Below are 17,075 nucleotides of genomic sequence, written 5' to 3' on the forward strand. Positions count from 1 at the left end.
TGATTAACTAAATTAATGTTTATGTTATGCATGTTGCAGTGCGACTGGTGTTCAGATTTTTATCTCATTCAGACTTGTTTGTCATACATAAATTGGAGCTTTTTCTGAACATGCAGATTTTATTAATGTAAATGCATATTTTTGATCACATTTTAACATGCTTTTGGGCCTCCCTGATGGTGCAGTAACACCATTGCCTTGCAATCAAGGTTCGATACCTGGTGGAGGAACATAGTGGTTCGGATCCCACTTTAATCTGCAGATCCAGTCTGATTAGCCTATCTGTGCATAACGTGGACTTTAAAACTCAAATTCAAGAGCATACTTTTGATCATATTTATGTTTTCTAATATTTTACCAGATATTGTTCATAAGAATTATGCTTGTGTTGGTAATGAAAAGGATTTTTTCTCCTTTTTGTGAGGGAGATAAGCTATTTACAATTACGAGTAAATGGTAAAAAGACTAATCTCTAGACAGGTACCAACTTGGATCTGAATTTTTGAACCCAACAGTGTTCTTTACCTAGGATGGGAAGCCATAATTGTGGTACTCATACTTGTCTGAATCTTAGTGTTGTTACTACTTATACATGACAGGAAGTTGAATCTTTTTATGAAAATTTAGTAATACAAAATTTAGAACATTAGAGTAATCTGTAATAAGCGTAAAAGCTTTCCTGATTTACCATGGTAATAAATGGTGAGATTAGGAGGTTTCCTCTTGGTATCGGTCAGCATAGGTATATTGGTGTTCCATAAATACTTTTATAGATCTGATTTTTCTGTAATCAGTCCTTCACTTTTTGCAAAATTCTGCATTTTTTTAATATTTAAATTATAAATATGACTCATATAATATTACTTACGTGAAATTTAAAAGATTTCGTAATTCCGCGTTGCACAATTTAATGGTTCAATCCTATTAATTTCGAAGATCCACTGTCTTCATTCACAAAAGGGTACAGCATTTGAAGCGTACCCTTTTGTGAATGAAGACAGTGGATCTTCGAAATTAATAGGATTGAACCATTAAATTGTGCAACGCGGAATTACGAAATCTTTTAAATTTCACGTAAGTAATTTTAAACCGCGTTTACCGCAACCACCATGAATTCATATAATATTGTTTTGGAAAATAAAAGACTGAATGCAGTTTCCATTCAAAGTATAATGTATTGCACTTTTCTTGTGCATACATTAAAGACTTACGTCAATCATTTGTATTTTTCACAGAATATTTGCAATTTTATTTATTTGTATTGGCAAAAATTGTGTATCAGTTCAATCTAGTAAGTGTTCAGGTTGACGGAGGCCTATTCACCAGCTGAATACTGTTTTGTCATATCGCCACTTTTTTGTCTCAAAAATGAGTTGACTTTATTATGTTCTGTACATGTTAATGCATCACATGGAAGTCAGTGGTGTTAATAAAATATTTGTGCAAATAATGTATTCAAAATCCACATAAATCTAACTTCAATCAGCTCTCTTGAAGAGTTATTACAGATGGACATATGGCAATATAGTATTCAGCCAGTGTATTAGCTTTTGAAACTTTTCTTCGGAGGACATTGTCAGGAATCTTCCACATGCGAGTACATGCCAGTTCTGGCTCACCATTCATTTCCACATTATTTGAATTGCATCAAAGTTGTCTTCTGAATGATGTTTGTATTTTGTCTTTTCACATTTAGGGATTAGTAAGCTATTGGTTGTTGCTGTACTGTATGGTAAAAGACTGTCGGGTACTCTCTCGTGCATAAGTTTACCAATATGATTTTTTTGTGACTGATAGAGTACAAGTCTAAACATTTTGGAAGAATCCGAATCATTCATTCATTTCTTCAATTGTTGTATGTGTAAATTAACTCGGGAGTTTTGACTTGGGAAAGAAATCTCCACATTCAAAATTTTATTTTACAAAATCAGGTCACATAACTCACGTTGCGTAATTTAGACCTCTTTGCATGAATATTATGTTCTGCCACACATGCCAGAATTCATTATAGGACTTGCAACTCAACAGTTCTTTGAATGCATCTTCAGGAAGTCTGAGAAATGGTAAACAAGGAAATGTTCTTTCAGAAAAGGGAGGGGTTGCAAGTTGCAAGCAAAACATTTTGCCCCCCAACAATACTTCAGTTTGAAGTTAGTGTGTTCCTGCAATGATTTGTACCAATATTTCTTATAATTAACAGTTCTTGATAACACAAATGCTAGCTACTTAAAGATTCAGTGTCTGGCGTTTTCATCAACATGTCCATTGGACAATACTAGTCAGCTGGTAGCTATTGGAGCCAATAGAAAATTTCCTTTCTACGCAAGGGTGAATAAAACAAATACAACTGAAGGTTTTTCTACAAGAATGAAGGGGGTAAAAGCAAATTGCTTGTTTACATAATAGAACTCATATTGATATAACAGGGTGGCTACTCACCGGGAATTATGCATGCATTCTGTGTGAATTTTTCTCTGTAGATGTGAAAAATTGCAACTTTTATTAATTAGGTAATCCAAATCGCATTGAATTTATACGCATTTATAAATGAGAAGTTTTTCACAGTTTAGCATGTATTTGTATCGAGGAAGGAAAAGAAAGCAGCGTGGAAAATAAAACAGAATTCTCTCAATCAGTTTATTTTTTTTAGTGTCATTTGCAGAACAATACATTAGACAGGCGGAAGATTGTTGCAAGATAATAGTGAAGTTGATTAGTTACATTTGAGTTTGAAATCCTTATATATTAACAAATTTTCGTAGATTAGTATGTCCCGTTACAAATATGACTTGTTTGTAGAGGTATTTCGAGCCTGAATATATGAAATGGCAAATGTAACGTTACTTAAACACTACGTACCTTAAATTAAATATATATACATATATTTATACCGTTGAATTGAATTATTAGAATATGATTGCAATCACACAGATCAGTTATATTGTTATATTATTAATATATTTGTGTGGGTGGGGGCTGAGAGGCAGTAATACCTAAGGCTGGAATATAGAAGAAATCTGCTTGTAGCCTTGAATATTTGGAAAATATGCCTTGTAAACCGGGAATTATACTTGAATTCTATCCTGGTCCTAGAGTGGCCACCCTGTATAACTTTTGCAAGTAAGAAGTAATTCATATGAACGAGAGTGTACCATACCAATAGAAGGTTTGAAGTTGCCTACAGATATTAGATGTCACGGTTCTTATGACATCAACAAACATGTACACTTGAGTGGCGTAGCGTGATTCTATGAAAGGTGTAAGGCTTCCTTAGATAAACCTGACCTGAATATTGGATAAAGAAACCCAAAGATATTTGAACTAAATAGAATCCATTTGAATCTAAGTCACGTATGGGCATACTCAATTTCAAACACAAAATGTATACACACTATGTTAACAATAATAGCATATGTATTACTGAAAATTCTCATTTATACTGTAACTCGATCCGACAATCCTTTAGTCTGAACACCTCGATCACATCGTCGTAGAATCGGGAGTTTCTGGTCAATGTCTATAGCAGCTCCTTTTCAATGGATATCAGTCCTGAGTCAGATTTCCTTCACAGTCTGTGTGGGGCGACCTTTCCACCGACGAGCTTGAAGCAGGAATAGTGAGGAACAATTCTGTTAGTTTGTACAATTGTTCAACAGCTTCATTCAAATGGGTAATATGCAAGTACTCGTGAAGTTCAAACACACTGTTTACTTGATATTCGGCTTCAGAATAAATTACCTGTAGCTCAACTTTCAACTGGTAGCAATTGCAAAATTTTGCATACAGCTTAGTTAAGGACAAACTCTTCTTCTGGAAAGGTTTCTACATAATCTGGAAATTTATCAAAATCCAACAAAGCCAGAGACTTTAACCTCCATGCTTCCAAATCTCTCGGGTCGTTTTTACCATTAGCTTGTCCAATATTTCATAAAATAACACACAAAACTATGTTTTAGCATCAAACTCTAGCCTCGATATCTCGACCTTGGAATTGCACTGTTTGTGTTAATTTGTTTTTGACCAAAATACCTCAAACTGTTCACACAGTGCTTGCGAATCTGTTTTGAATTGCTCAACCTTTTTTTTTTTAGACAAATCCAATGTCAGAAATTTTCTTTTGTAAGATATTAAAAAGCACTTCGGCCTTAGGAAACACTGAAGAAAAAATACTGAGGAGAAAACAAAATTCAAACTCTTGGATAGTGTGATAAAATCCCCTAGCAGCCATTCTTGATTCCACTTCCCACTCTTCATCATATTCTTCAGTAGTTCCTCCAGCTCATCTTTAACAGAAGAAATTACATGTACGAGCATCGTGCTGTAAATCCACCTTGTGGGTGAAACTGTGGGAAACTGCCTATTAACAATTTTTTCAAGAGCATTCATTCTTTTTGTTGATTTCGAAAAAAATGAAGAAAAGCCAGAACATGACTGAAAAACATCTTGCACTTTTTAATACTGTCTGTTGCCTGTTGTAAAACTAGGTTGAATTTATGGGCGTAACAGTGAACAAATATCGCCTGTTGGAATTTTTCCCTAACACTCTGTTGTAAACCAGTGTGTGCTCCTGCCATAACACTTGCCACATCATGTTTGACAAACTAGTTTATCACTGCACTCGAATTCAAACAAACAACTAAACAAGTGTTCTGCTAAGTTGCTGGCAGTACGATCACTGCTTACGTCATCAAATCGCAGAAACCTCTTGAACCTCACCGCCTGAGGAACCTAATCTAAATACAGTTGAAAGTTGGGATTTGTGAGAGATGTCTGTTGTCTTGTCCATTATTACGGCAATGTAATTGGAATCTTTAATTTCCTTTTTTATTTCACTGTTCATCACTTGAGCCACTGACTGTATTAGGTCATTTTGAATCTCGGGAGAAGTACCGGAAAATACAGTAGCTGTACGCAAATGATGGGCTAATATTTCATCAGTTTTTGCCATGAAATTCAATAGCTGTAAGTAGTTTCCTCTATTCTGTGACTGACTTGATTCATCATGTCCTCTAAATGCTTGTTCTTGCCTCCCCAGAAAACAAATGATATTGATAAGGCGATGCATAATGTAGCGATTGTTTGTCACTTTCTCGTTATGTTGTTTCACGGATTGTTTGAAAGCTTCACTCAGTGAAGTTTCTATTCTCGTTTGGCCAAATTTAATAATACTTGACAATGCATAAATATGAGATTTCGATTCAACATGCTGCTTTTTCAATAAAGAAAAATTGCAGATATCCGTAACACCAAAATTGCTCCACACATTGTTTTCCTTTGAAAATAAAAGGCACGGGAAACAATATAACTTTTTCGTTCCTGCGCAACCACAAAGCCATTTGTTCCGATCATACCACGATGTTTGAAATCTGTGCATACCTTTTCCTTTTCTCTTCTTTTTCAAGTCTTTCAGTTCTGGTGTCGGCCTACCTCTGTTGAGGACATCTTGTTTACACGCGAATGTCAAAGACGAAAAGGGTAGTTTTAAAACATTTTCAACTACGCACTCACACTTGTTCACATCATCAACCACACACTCATTTTCACTCACTCTTGAACTTGTGCAATTATTTTCCATGTTGCACAAAATACTGTAATGGCTGGCTAATAAAAACACTGAATCCTCTCTCTCTCTGCGCCTGCTCGTAAGGCACCGTACATGTGCTGAGAATTGGTGCACCCTTTCATTGGCTGAGAAGATACTACGTAAGCAACCACACCTGCCATGGGCAAGTTCAAATCATTTCTTTTTCACCCACATGTAAGTCCTCTCAAGAAGCCTTACAGAGAAACAACTCGAATCAAAACAAGTCCTCAGTTGTTTCGTTAAAAGTTCTACTTGCAGTTGATATTGCTGTGTGTTCAAGCAATAAATACGGGAATGAAATAAGTTTTCTTCAGTAATTTCAACTTGTAAGGTGGACTTACAAGCCTTACGTGGGCACTACGCCGCTGGCATTTCAGCAATGTTTGAGGATGTGTTTCTCAGAAAACAAATTAATATTGGAGAAAGATTTGGCATGACACATATGCAATGAGACAAAAGATGATTATTTTTAAAAAAACATTTAATTTCATAATGGAAATAATTTTTTTGTTGTATAATTCATTCACTTTATAAATGTTGATATTTTTTACATTATTCCAGTGGTGATTTATAATACTTCAAACAACTGTAAAGGACATATTAAATTTATGCCAATTTTCACTGACGTATTCTTTAAAAAGAATACTACTATATAAAGAAACAATTCAAAAATAAAATATTTCTACAGCTGGATTTAACCTTGTGACCTTCATGTTACAAAACAAAAGTTGTACCATTAAGAACTGCCACAACTGTTATGATCTAATGTCGTGCTTTGTTTCAAAATCCTAAATGGAAATGAAATGCTTTGCAGATAGAAAACTACACGTTGAACAATAATTTGTGCTCTTTTGGTGTTTATATTGTATAATAGTGAAACAAATTGTTTTGGAGCATGGTCCAACCTTGTAGTTTCCTCCATGGATCAAACCAGTTGCAATCTGAGAAGCCTTCATGGCGAAGCCAGAAATAGCTCCTCTCTCCTGTAGCCAGGAATGCAAGAAGTTTCACTGAAATCACAGTTTTTGGTTCATTTGTGTTTCTAGCAAGGCAAAGGGGTGGGGGATTTCGTTATCGATATGCTATAGTCATAGGATTAGTTTTGCGCAGATTGCTGAGGTGAGAGTGGAGAAGGAAAACTTCTTGCATGCGAAGAGAAAGGTAAGTGGTTAATTCTAATTTTTATTGATATTTGGGATATTTTCTGCTGCTTTTCTACCTCATACATACGTCAGGAGTAATTAACTCTGATAAGCTTACTATTCATTTTTCTGCTTAAGTTTTTTTCGCGATCGATTTCGCCACTCGTCTGGTGGCTTCGTCAGGTATGTACACAAAATCGGTCGCGGAAAAATGAATAGTAAGCTTATCAGAGTTAATTACCTGTCTCTGTGTAACCACCGAACACATATCTTTAGATACAATATGTTAGGAGGGTTTTTTTCTGGTACAGTATCTACTAACCGGTGGTATGTCATCTGCTGGAGGCAGTATAAGTATTCTCTTTTGTATCAGAGCTCACCATTCCTTTTAGAGGGGGAACTGGAGTGCTTTGTGTATCAGAGCTCACCATTACTTTTAGAGGGGGGAATTTGAGTGCTTTTTTGCACCAGAGCTCGCATTCCTTTTAGAGTGCTTTGTACACCAGGGCTCACCATTCCTTTTAGGGAGAAATTTGAATGTTTTGTGTTCGAGTGTGCCATTCCTTTTAGAAGGGGAATTTAAATGTTTGTACCAGAGCTTGCCATTCCTTTTAGAGGAGGAACTGGAGTGCTTTGTGCACCAGAGCTCACCATTCCTTTTAGAGGAGGAACTGGAGTGCTTTGTGCACCAGAGCTCACCATTACTTTTAGAGGGGGAACTTGAATGCTCCGTTGTCACATTCACAGCAGAAAGGAGAAGGCAACTGGCACATTGGAAGCAGATCTGATAGCTTCCCTTGCCAGTCTTTGTGCAAAATTCTGCCATTTGGTTATTAATTATATGAACATAAAGGTACAATTCATACATACTTGTGTCTCTTGCTATGCAGTTCCTTACTTTCCTTAATTACAAAGGTGAATGAACAGGTCAGGTTCTTCAAGGAAAATTTGTGTGATTCATAATTAGATCAGTAGAATATTGTTCATTGGTGTTGGAATATATTTAATTTGGTATATCCATAATATTTAGCATTAACTTGAACAACAGTACATAACTTGAATGTTAACAAAAAAGCTACTCATTTTCTTCCTTTTGGTGTTACATTTCCATTGTTGAAATTTACCTTTTAAAATATATTGTGCAGGGTAGGTGAGCCTTCTAACAGTAGTGTCATTGGTAAGTTGTTGCATCCTAACCATTCACTATATTGTCCAAAAGGATCATGCACTAATCTTATGGACAGGTGTTCTCTGTCGATTGAGTGAAATTTGGATATGTTGAGGCATGCTGATCAAATTTCATACCGAATACAACTTGGAAATGGACAGTTTTGCTGATACAGTCACTTGAGGCTAGAATATTTTACTAGGTGCAAAGCTCGTAACAGTATGAAATCTACTCACTTTACAATACACAGTGTTGAGAAATTATTGGTCGATTTTGTAAGGCCATATTTTCACCAATAGTGAACATAAATACATGATACTACCACCATTTCAGAGGAATATTTGCCCTTTCACACAGACCTTAAATGTATTTGTTGTGAACCCCATGTGTGGCAGGACAGGTGTCCAAGTGGTACTTTTACTCTCCAAACCTTCTCAAGTATGTCTTGTAATGTTTCTGATGGGACACTGTGTGCGATTTCTGCCTGCAAAGACAATGTTTACATTCCTCCACTTCCATAGACACTGCCACAATTACAAAGGTGAATCGACATTGCCATTGGAAATGTCACACAATACAGCTCACTTCTCAGGAGAAGATCCCCACATGAGGGGCGAGGACGTGCAGAGGGACAGGAGAAGACCGGTCTATTTGCAGATTTTAGGGGTAGCAGGAAGTCTTCCGCTGCGGTCCTTGTCTGTGATTTTTTTGGGGATTTTGCGTGGTGTTTTAAGAGTTATGGCAGGTGTAAGGAGGAAAGGTGCTACTGTGCATAGTGAAGCACGTGAGATTATCAGCAAAGTTATTGAATTTCGAAATCGTGAATCTGAAGAAAAGAAATATGTCAATTACGCACAGCACCAAGCGTGTGTCTGCAGCAACAGGTTTGTTGGAGCCGACAATCAAGAGGATTCTGAAAGAATCGCTTGAACGGAATGATCGGCCATGGATGAAAGAACTTGTTTCCCCCGGAAAGATTAGCGTAATGTGACTCTCAATGATTTTGACATGAATGTCATCATGAATTAAATTAGTTTTGAATTATGAATGTTTATTTCTCATTGGTTGCTGTTTTTTTCTTTTCAGTGAACAGAATAATTTTGTATTGCTTATCCTGTACATTATTTAGCAGTGTTGTGTTGGAAACGTTCGAATAAAAGAAATTATCAACAATGTTGATATGAATCAATCAGCCCAAAAAATTTCATGCCAAACCTAGACCGACAAAGTAATGTTTACCATTGTTGACATTTGTAGCTCTGCACATTGTAAGTGCAAATAAATGTTCCCTATTTTTCTTTGCCATTTTCTACGAATGCCAGTGCTGTAACAGCCAATTTAGTCATTAAAAATGTCTTCAACATTGTAGTTAGTACAATCGTCAGGTTCTTTATTTAAAAAAAATCTGTGTACTCTGTCAAGAAATCAACACCAGATTGACGATCATACCTTGACCACTAATGTGGATACCCCCTGACCGTGCACGGACAGTGATTTGAGCGTAGATGTGAATCAAGCCTTACAGCGAGACCATTGTTTCTGACCCAGGGTGCATTCCCCCAACGTTAATAGTGGGAGTTGCTTGCCCCTATGTCACTTGACTTCCGGCAGGGATCTTCTCCTGAGGGGTGAGCTGTACATGCTAGAGAAGATTTGGCTAGAATGGAAGTACCACTTTGACACCTGTTCAGTTGCGCATGGGGTGCACATCAAATGCATTTAAGGTCTGTGTGAAATGGTATAAAATATTCCTATTTTAAATGGAAGTATGCATTTCTGTTTACTATTGGTGAAAATTTGACCTTACAAAATCTACCAATAATTTCTGAACACCCTTTACGTCCACCTGCCTTTCAGGTTTAGGGGTACTAGATTGTCAGGAGTCCCTTTCTTCCATTTCAACAACTTTAACATGCCATGAAGGCATATAGGGGTTGTGGAGGCAGGGCTGCCCCCCCTCCCCATTCACATCTGCCAACGTGAAGGTGATACATATACCACAGTCCAGCCACTTTTGCCTCCAGGTACCCACTATTAAGAGCTTGAGCACCAAAGTCACTGCACACACACTGCCTGAAAAATTCCCATCCAAGATCACTTACCCCAGGAATCGAACCTAGGTTTCTCTTGTGGCACTCTGATGACATGCAGACTGGGCCACTGAGATCCCTTAAATAGTTTTTGTACTAACAGGCCAATGGATACCCTCAAGGTGGGCAGTAAAAATGAATTCCACCTGTATATACGAGGGAAGTGAACGTGCCATAATCAAGCATCCGGTAAGTAACAAGTGAGCGAGTCTAGGTAATTCATCTCATTACCCAGGACCTTGCAGCTTGTAAAGAAATCTGACTTTACATGTAGCAGCAATTAGGCTCATCGTAACTTTTGAACAGCATCACACAAACATAGCATCAAAATTTGTCGGACCACTTTCCAATAAGGTTAATGTGTGTGGTCCTAATACTGTAAAATACTTCTGAGGGAATACTGCAAGTAACATCTTGAATGAAAAATCTGAATAGTAATTCATGACTTTAAAGAAGATTAAGACTTCTTAGGAGGGGAAAAAAAAAGATCAGATAAAAATCATTTCACTTAGTGTCTTTGTACTAATTAAACTAGAAAGGCCTGTCGTGGCTATTCATGGGGTGACGCATGATCAGCACAAGTTCTATCACTGCAGTTTTCTGGCTTTTGAGAATGGATCCCCAGTAACTTTCTTTTTAAGCAGCTCCACACTTGTCCTCATGATTCTGGGTCAATCAAAAGTTTAGGGATTTCCATCGAGAATCAAACTCAGGAAAGCTCCCATCAAAGGTGAGAGCTATGTCAATCTCACTGAAGATTTTTTTTTTTACATGTGGCTCAACAGCCCATGACGGCCAGTACACTCCCACATGCCTCAGCAGAGGTGGATGATCATTCAGCCGGTTAAGGTATGACTTGTGGCCTCCCCAGTCATCCTAGGTTTTCCACGACCAGGTTACGTTTCTAATTCCTAGCTCCCCAACTTCCTCACGATGGTGGATGGCGACCGGTCCCATGCAGTGGCCGAAATCTCGGGAGAAAAGTTGTTACGCTTTCCCCAGAAGACTCGAACCAGCATGCAGCCCGAGCCCAAAGCCTGCTTTCTTAGACCGCACAGCCACGGTACAGGGTGATTGTACAGGAGTAGAAGGAAAAAAATAAACACAGAGTAGGCAATAAAAAGGTTTATGAACAGAAGGTACGCTATGCACAAATTAACAGATTAAGCATCCCACATTTAACTGTACAATAAATATCATCTGTTCTACATGATACTAGGCACCTCTTGTACCTAGATTAACCCAACAAACAAGTTAGGTATGAGATTTTGGTCTAATATAAACCAGCTGGTACTGGGGAAAGCGTGCACCTTATTCTAATCCTTATTATTGCATAAACATGGTAGCTAGAAAAAAGTTGCAGCAGCCAAAACCACATTTTTCCCTTGTATTTCAAAAGAATCACAGAATATTGTTTGAAACGTGACAGTTCACCACAGCCTTTAGTATTTTTTTCTGTCTTTGAACACTGTCACTTTTGTCTGCCCAAGTCACATATTATATTTTAGAACTATTCCACATTTAAGATTCAAGGTATTTCGCCTCTTTCCCTCTCTCTATACATATATATATATATATATATTTCATTTTTCTGTTCCAAAGCAAAAGAAAAATATTTTTCAGTCTTCTTCACAGTAGTCAAACATATACAGCAGCCCTCACTTCTATGACAGAACTGTTAACAAAAGATAATTTACAACAATTTGGAAGGAAGCCCATGGAACCTACCAAATCAAGTAAAAGTGAAGACCGTGCGTGATATTTGAAATTTCTGAAGCTGGCCGGAGAGTCACAAGTGTTAACTGAATAAGTAAGGAATAAATAAAGGTTGTAGATTCAGCTCTATGCAAATTTAGTCTAATTCACACACACAAAAAAAACTTTTTACTGATTTTCTTTTTTTTTGTTGAAAAAAAATAATGTGGATATTTGTAAAATCATTACTTAGTTCTGCCAACGTTATTGCGATAATTGTACAATATAGTATATTTGAAAACAAAAATTGTGCTTGAAATTTAATACATAACCAGAAACACAGGCTACTCTAATTTTGCATAAACCGAATCAACCTTTCTACTTATGGCATGCCTGGTATAACAAATTACACATCAGTGTGCTATTTGTTGTATGTATGTATGTATGCTGAGCAAGTGGTAAAATTGTGTTATTTCAAATGCACATAATTTCAAACATGCATTTTACTCACACTTGAACATAATTAAGAATTATAGGAATTTCATTAAATTATTGTTAAGCCACTTTTTCAATTAAAAGCTTCATGTTTTTGTATGTATGCAACAATACATCACAGTGGCAATAAATATTTATAACATTATTATTTTGTTTAAATACAGCGTACCTCTTTCAATATTGGTGGTGCATCATTAAATGTTAAGAGAATATTAAACTTCCAAGACAAGACACACACAACTTTACAATTTCATCTGATATTTTATGCTGGTTCAATTTGCAGCATGTCTATACCTGACCCTGTATAATTTATGTTAGAGCATCGCCTTCCTACAGAACATGAAAATTTGCGAAGGTTTCATTGAGATTTGAAGCCATTTACAGCAGAAAGCTTCAATGTGAAATAACGTTTGTTTTAGATCAAAGCATTGCATATACAGATATTGTAAACTGTTATCAAACCCTTTTGCTTTCTGCTTGTTTTTTTTTTTTAAAGCAACTCCTCCCTACACTACTACTCTAAGCCTTTATAGTGTCAGGGTGCACAGATCACGGCAAGGCAGACTTATCTGCAAACTTGTATTTCCCCATAACACCTATCTCCAATAAGCAGAAAAAAAATTATATTTTGGAAGTGGGAAATGCAATCACGAATGCATTATTACTCAGAGCACTTCATACTTTTGATATTTTGGTTACAATGTTAGATGTGACGGTAAAACATATCTATATTTTGAGTTAGTAAACGGCTAGGAGCCTTGACTAAGTCAACAACAACAAAAGACGAAATAATATTTGAGCAGAAAAGGAGACAAGGAAGAAGAGAGATATGTTAGAATTTTTCCCACTTTTTTTGGAAACATTTTTCCCCTTTTCGTCTTGAATGTCATACCTATTTGCACTAACCACAAAATAATCTCCAAGTGCCTGTATCATACAGTAATTACATAACGTTACACTTCTCTTCAAATATGCTTCTCAGTTGTCATTAAAATGCAACAATATATTACTTAGTTCTCATTTGATGTTCAATTATGCTATAAAATACTTATTTACAGAATAAACAAAAGCACCATGAGAAAACTAAAAGCTTACAGACATCTGAATAATTTTTCTCACAAAGTACATAATTCTTTAATACTCTCACATACTACCAGTTACTTAAGCATATTCTAAATAAAGGGATTCTGTTGCATAGGTCAGTGGTTGATGCAACCAGCTCACATTTTAAAGGGCCCTAAAAATGAGGTCCTCACCACAGGCTAATTCAAAAACAAACAATTCTTACCGGAAAAAATCTGCAAATGCTTATTGGGAAGCCACACATTAGAGAACAGAATAATGATGGCTATAAGAATACAACCCCATAGCTCTGTTTCTTTTACCATAATACCACACTGATATTGACTAAAATCATTTCCGTTATTAGGTATTCAGTCTTATTTCTATTTTTCAAATAAAATTTACTCTTTCATGTTCATCCCTACACACAATACCAGCTTTTGATAAATTTCCTAGCAGTCTCATACCATCATCAAGTAAGAATACACCTCGGCATAGTATTTGAGCAGCTTAGATATAACAGCTACAAGATTGTAAGCGCTTTTATGTGTTGGCAGATAATTTTTTAAACATTTTCTGTTAATCTATGCTGAACAATACAACTCTTGCCAAAGTATGTATCAGATTTTCAAGCCAAGTAATTTCAAAATAACCTTTAATGACCGTCAATTTCCGGACTTCCACCAATTCCTGAGACATTTGGATCAACAGAAGGTGAAGGGGAGGCACCACGCTCTGATAGGGAAACAGTAGGTAACGGCATGGGCGTAATCCACTGATTAGAGGCCTGCTGTCCAGGGGCATACACCATGCTGGTTGCAAAAGGACCAACCGGTGCTACCATTCTCATACCAGACTGGAGAAGAGGCGTAATGGTAGAGCCAGCGCCAGCTGGCTGGAAGTAATACCCTGTGAGCGGAGGCTGGATGGGTAGACTACCAGCTGATGGGATTCTCCTAAAGCCTGCCAGGCTGACATTCATCGTTGCACCAGGAACCGTCTCCGCAGGGGAGTTCTTGGTCAACGAGGGGTTCTGTGCTTGCGTCGGTAGCGACACGACAGGCATGTTAACGTAAGCTCCGTTCTCCCCGTAATGCTGACGTGCACGGATAAGCTTGTCCTGATTCTGAGATTGGTGTCCTCGCTTGTCGATCACTCGGAACATGTCTTCCGTGAAAGTCCTGGCCCTGGTTGGCGTGGAGGGAGCAGATGTTCCTGCCGAGGGAGGGCTGCTCAGCATGCCGTCACGATAAATGTCCATGTCCGGGTCTTTGAAAGTCCTGGTTGGCGACAATGAAGGCTGGGAGTTTATGACTATGTACTCATCCTCCCTGATTCCTTCCATACCTCGCCGACTCCCGTTCATGGGGGACAATGCCTGATAGAGAACAGGGTGGGTGGGAGAGCCAAGGGCAACAGACACCATGGCATTGTGAGGCGAGAGTGCATACGGGTGAACCAACCCCTGAGGAGATATCTGCGTCATCATTGCAGGGGTTTGCAAGGCATGCCCTATGCTCACATGATGAGGATGAGTAGGCAATGGCACCTGGTGGCGTAATTGATATTGTCTACTGCGGAATGCATCTATTTCCTCCTTGTGTTTCTGCTGAAGGGATTCCAACTCTAATTTCTGCCTGTTGTGGAGAAAAAGAAAGAATGTCAGCTCATGCACAAACATTAATTTACAATTCAAGTGATGAAGCTATTTGACTACTTCCCTTCATGTCTCTATTATTAGAAGAAAGTACTCCAATGCAGATCTTGAAATCTGATTTTAATGGCAGAGCTACACAAATGGGAGGAGTCCATCTACATGTGGTGGCCAAAAAAAAAAAAATGAACACCCTGATATGACACAAAAATCTTTATTCGTAGGAAGTTGACCCAACTTTGACTGAAATTACAGCATGTATCCGATGTGGGGTGTACAGTCACGGTCAGATCTAGGTTGTAACAATGGAATCGTTACACCCCAGAAGTGTCCATGACTGAACAAATGCAGTTCTTGCACAATGTTCAAGAGAATATGCATCAGTTCCGCGTGCAAAACTCTAGTTCAGAAGTTGTGTCTGGAGGTGGAAATATAGTTTGCACTTTGGCCTCCAAAATAGTCCACACTCCACAAATGGTCAGGCAACTGAGCTCATATGAGATGTTCCACTCCCTCTTCATGCTCACTGAACCATGCGTTGATACACCAAAAAGTGTGAATGGGGGCACTGTCGTCTTGAAACACAGGTCATTCGCCAGGAAACGCTGTCCGGATCTGAGGACGGAGATTTCCAGAATACTGCGATATTCCTCTGCTGTGACCCCCCCCCCCCTGCATCACCGAACCTCCACCATGTTCAACAGTAGGAAGGAGGCATTCAACATGAAAGGCTTCTGCAGCCGTTCTTCACATCCAAATATGCCCGGTGCTCTGAGCCCTCGGTAACATTTTTGAAGCTATGCAAAATTAAGTGGTGTCATCAATGCTTGAAATAGCCGCTTTGCCATGAATGTTTCCAGTATGCAGGTTCTGTTGGATAGTTTTGGTTGATACAGATGTCTGGAGATGGTATTTCATCTCGAAGGTTATCTGAGACACCGTTACATTCTACTTTTGGGTCACTATCTACTTCAACACCCACCTATCTCTGTCGGTAAGCTTCAAATTTCAGCAGTTGTTCTGTTATGAAAATTATGCCTTACTTCTTTTATTGTAGGCTGTCATTGTCATTGATTTGGTGTTTTAAGTCCACTTTATGCACAGTAAGGCTAATCGGGACTGGACCTACAGTTTAAAGTGGGATACGAACCACTATGTGCCTCCACCGGGTATCGAACCCGGGACCCCTTGATTACAAGGCGAGCATGCTACCACTGTGCCATTGGGGAGGCCTATTGTAGGCTGTCATCACATTTCACCGTTCTCTTTGCAACCCCAACAAGGTTGGCTGTTTTCGTCACTGAGGCTCTACCACATACATTCCAATGATCATGCCATTTTGAAAGTCTGAGAGGTCGAACATAATGGCATTTGGCTGGTAGCAGAATCAACTGTTGCTGATACCTCTACCTTCATGGTCACTAGGTGACAGACTTCTGTACCTGGTGGCGTGGCTGTACTGCAAGGATGAATTTCACCGGTTTTCATTTGGGTATTCAAATTGATTTGTCCACAACCTATATATCCACATAATATGAGTTTGCGTTATTTATTAATTACATACGTATACACAAATCTATTATGTAAGGTACAAAACAGTTTTCTGACTTTTTTTTTTTTTAAGTCTTGAATTTTTGTGACTTTTATTGCAAAACTGCATCTTCTGAAATTGAAAGTAGCCTACTGGTGCTTTTCTCCAATTCCTTCAACGTGCTTGAAAATTGTTTCTAAAATACCTTACTATTTTATGAATCCATAGCAGTTCCAGTGTTTTGTCCATAATAATTATGGGATGCATACATACTACTTTGTCAGGAACATGCCCCCCTTCAGGCTTTCAGTCTACTTCATTCCAGATTTTCACGTATGGAATATAGCAACCCTACATTTGTCAAAGACTCAGCAAATAATCTAATATGCGATGATGATAATTAATTACTTTTAACCTTAGACTGTTACAATTTATTTGGGTTGTTCATGACTCGAACCATCCTGTACCAACACAGTTTTATAATGACTTCATATAGAACTATTTTTCAAGTGTATTTGAAGGGTCAGGGGGAAAATGCAGGTAAGTCAATTTTCTGTCGTAAGCGAGGCAGTGGTGTTATTTCCTGCCATGTTGATGCTGTGCTGGACTTGACAACATGTTTCTTTCATTTCATACATTTGGCACTTCCATGCA

At 37.9% G+C, this 17,075-nt stretch overlaps 1 protein-coding gene across 6 annotated transcripts in view; it reads right to left on the reverse strand.

Annotated features, from left to right (window-relative positions):
• Positions 1–11,094: 11,094 nt before the first annotated feature.
• Wnk (Wnk kinase) overlaps positions 11,095–17,075 on the reverse strand; it is a 161,587-nt gene continuing 155,606 nt past the window's right edge. For all 6 annotated transcript variants that reach the window (XM_083134274.1, XM_083134273.1, XM_083134271.1 and 3 more), the window contains one exon: positions 11,095–14,873. In XM_083134274.1, the coding sequence (XP_082990400.1) occupies positions 13,892–14,873 (982 nt within the window). In that variant the 3' untranslated portion in view covers positions 11,095–13,891. The remainder of the gene's footprint in view (positions 14,874–17,075) is intronic.

The sequence above is a fragment of the Lepisma saccharinum genome, chromosome 13 (genome assembly GCF_977018435.1).
Source record: "Lepisma saccharinum chromosome 13, izLepSacc3.1, whole genome shotgun sequence".
Classification (NCBI taxonomy): Eukaryota; Metazoa; Arthropoda; class Insecta; order Zygentoma; family Lepismatidae; genus Lepisma; species Lepisma saccharinum.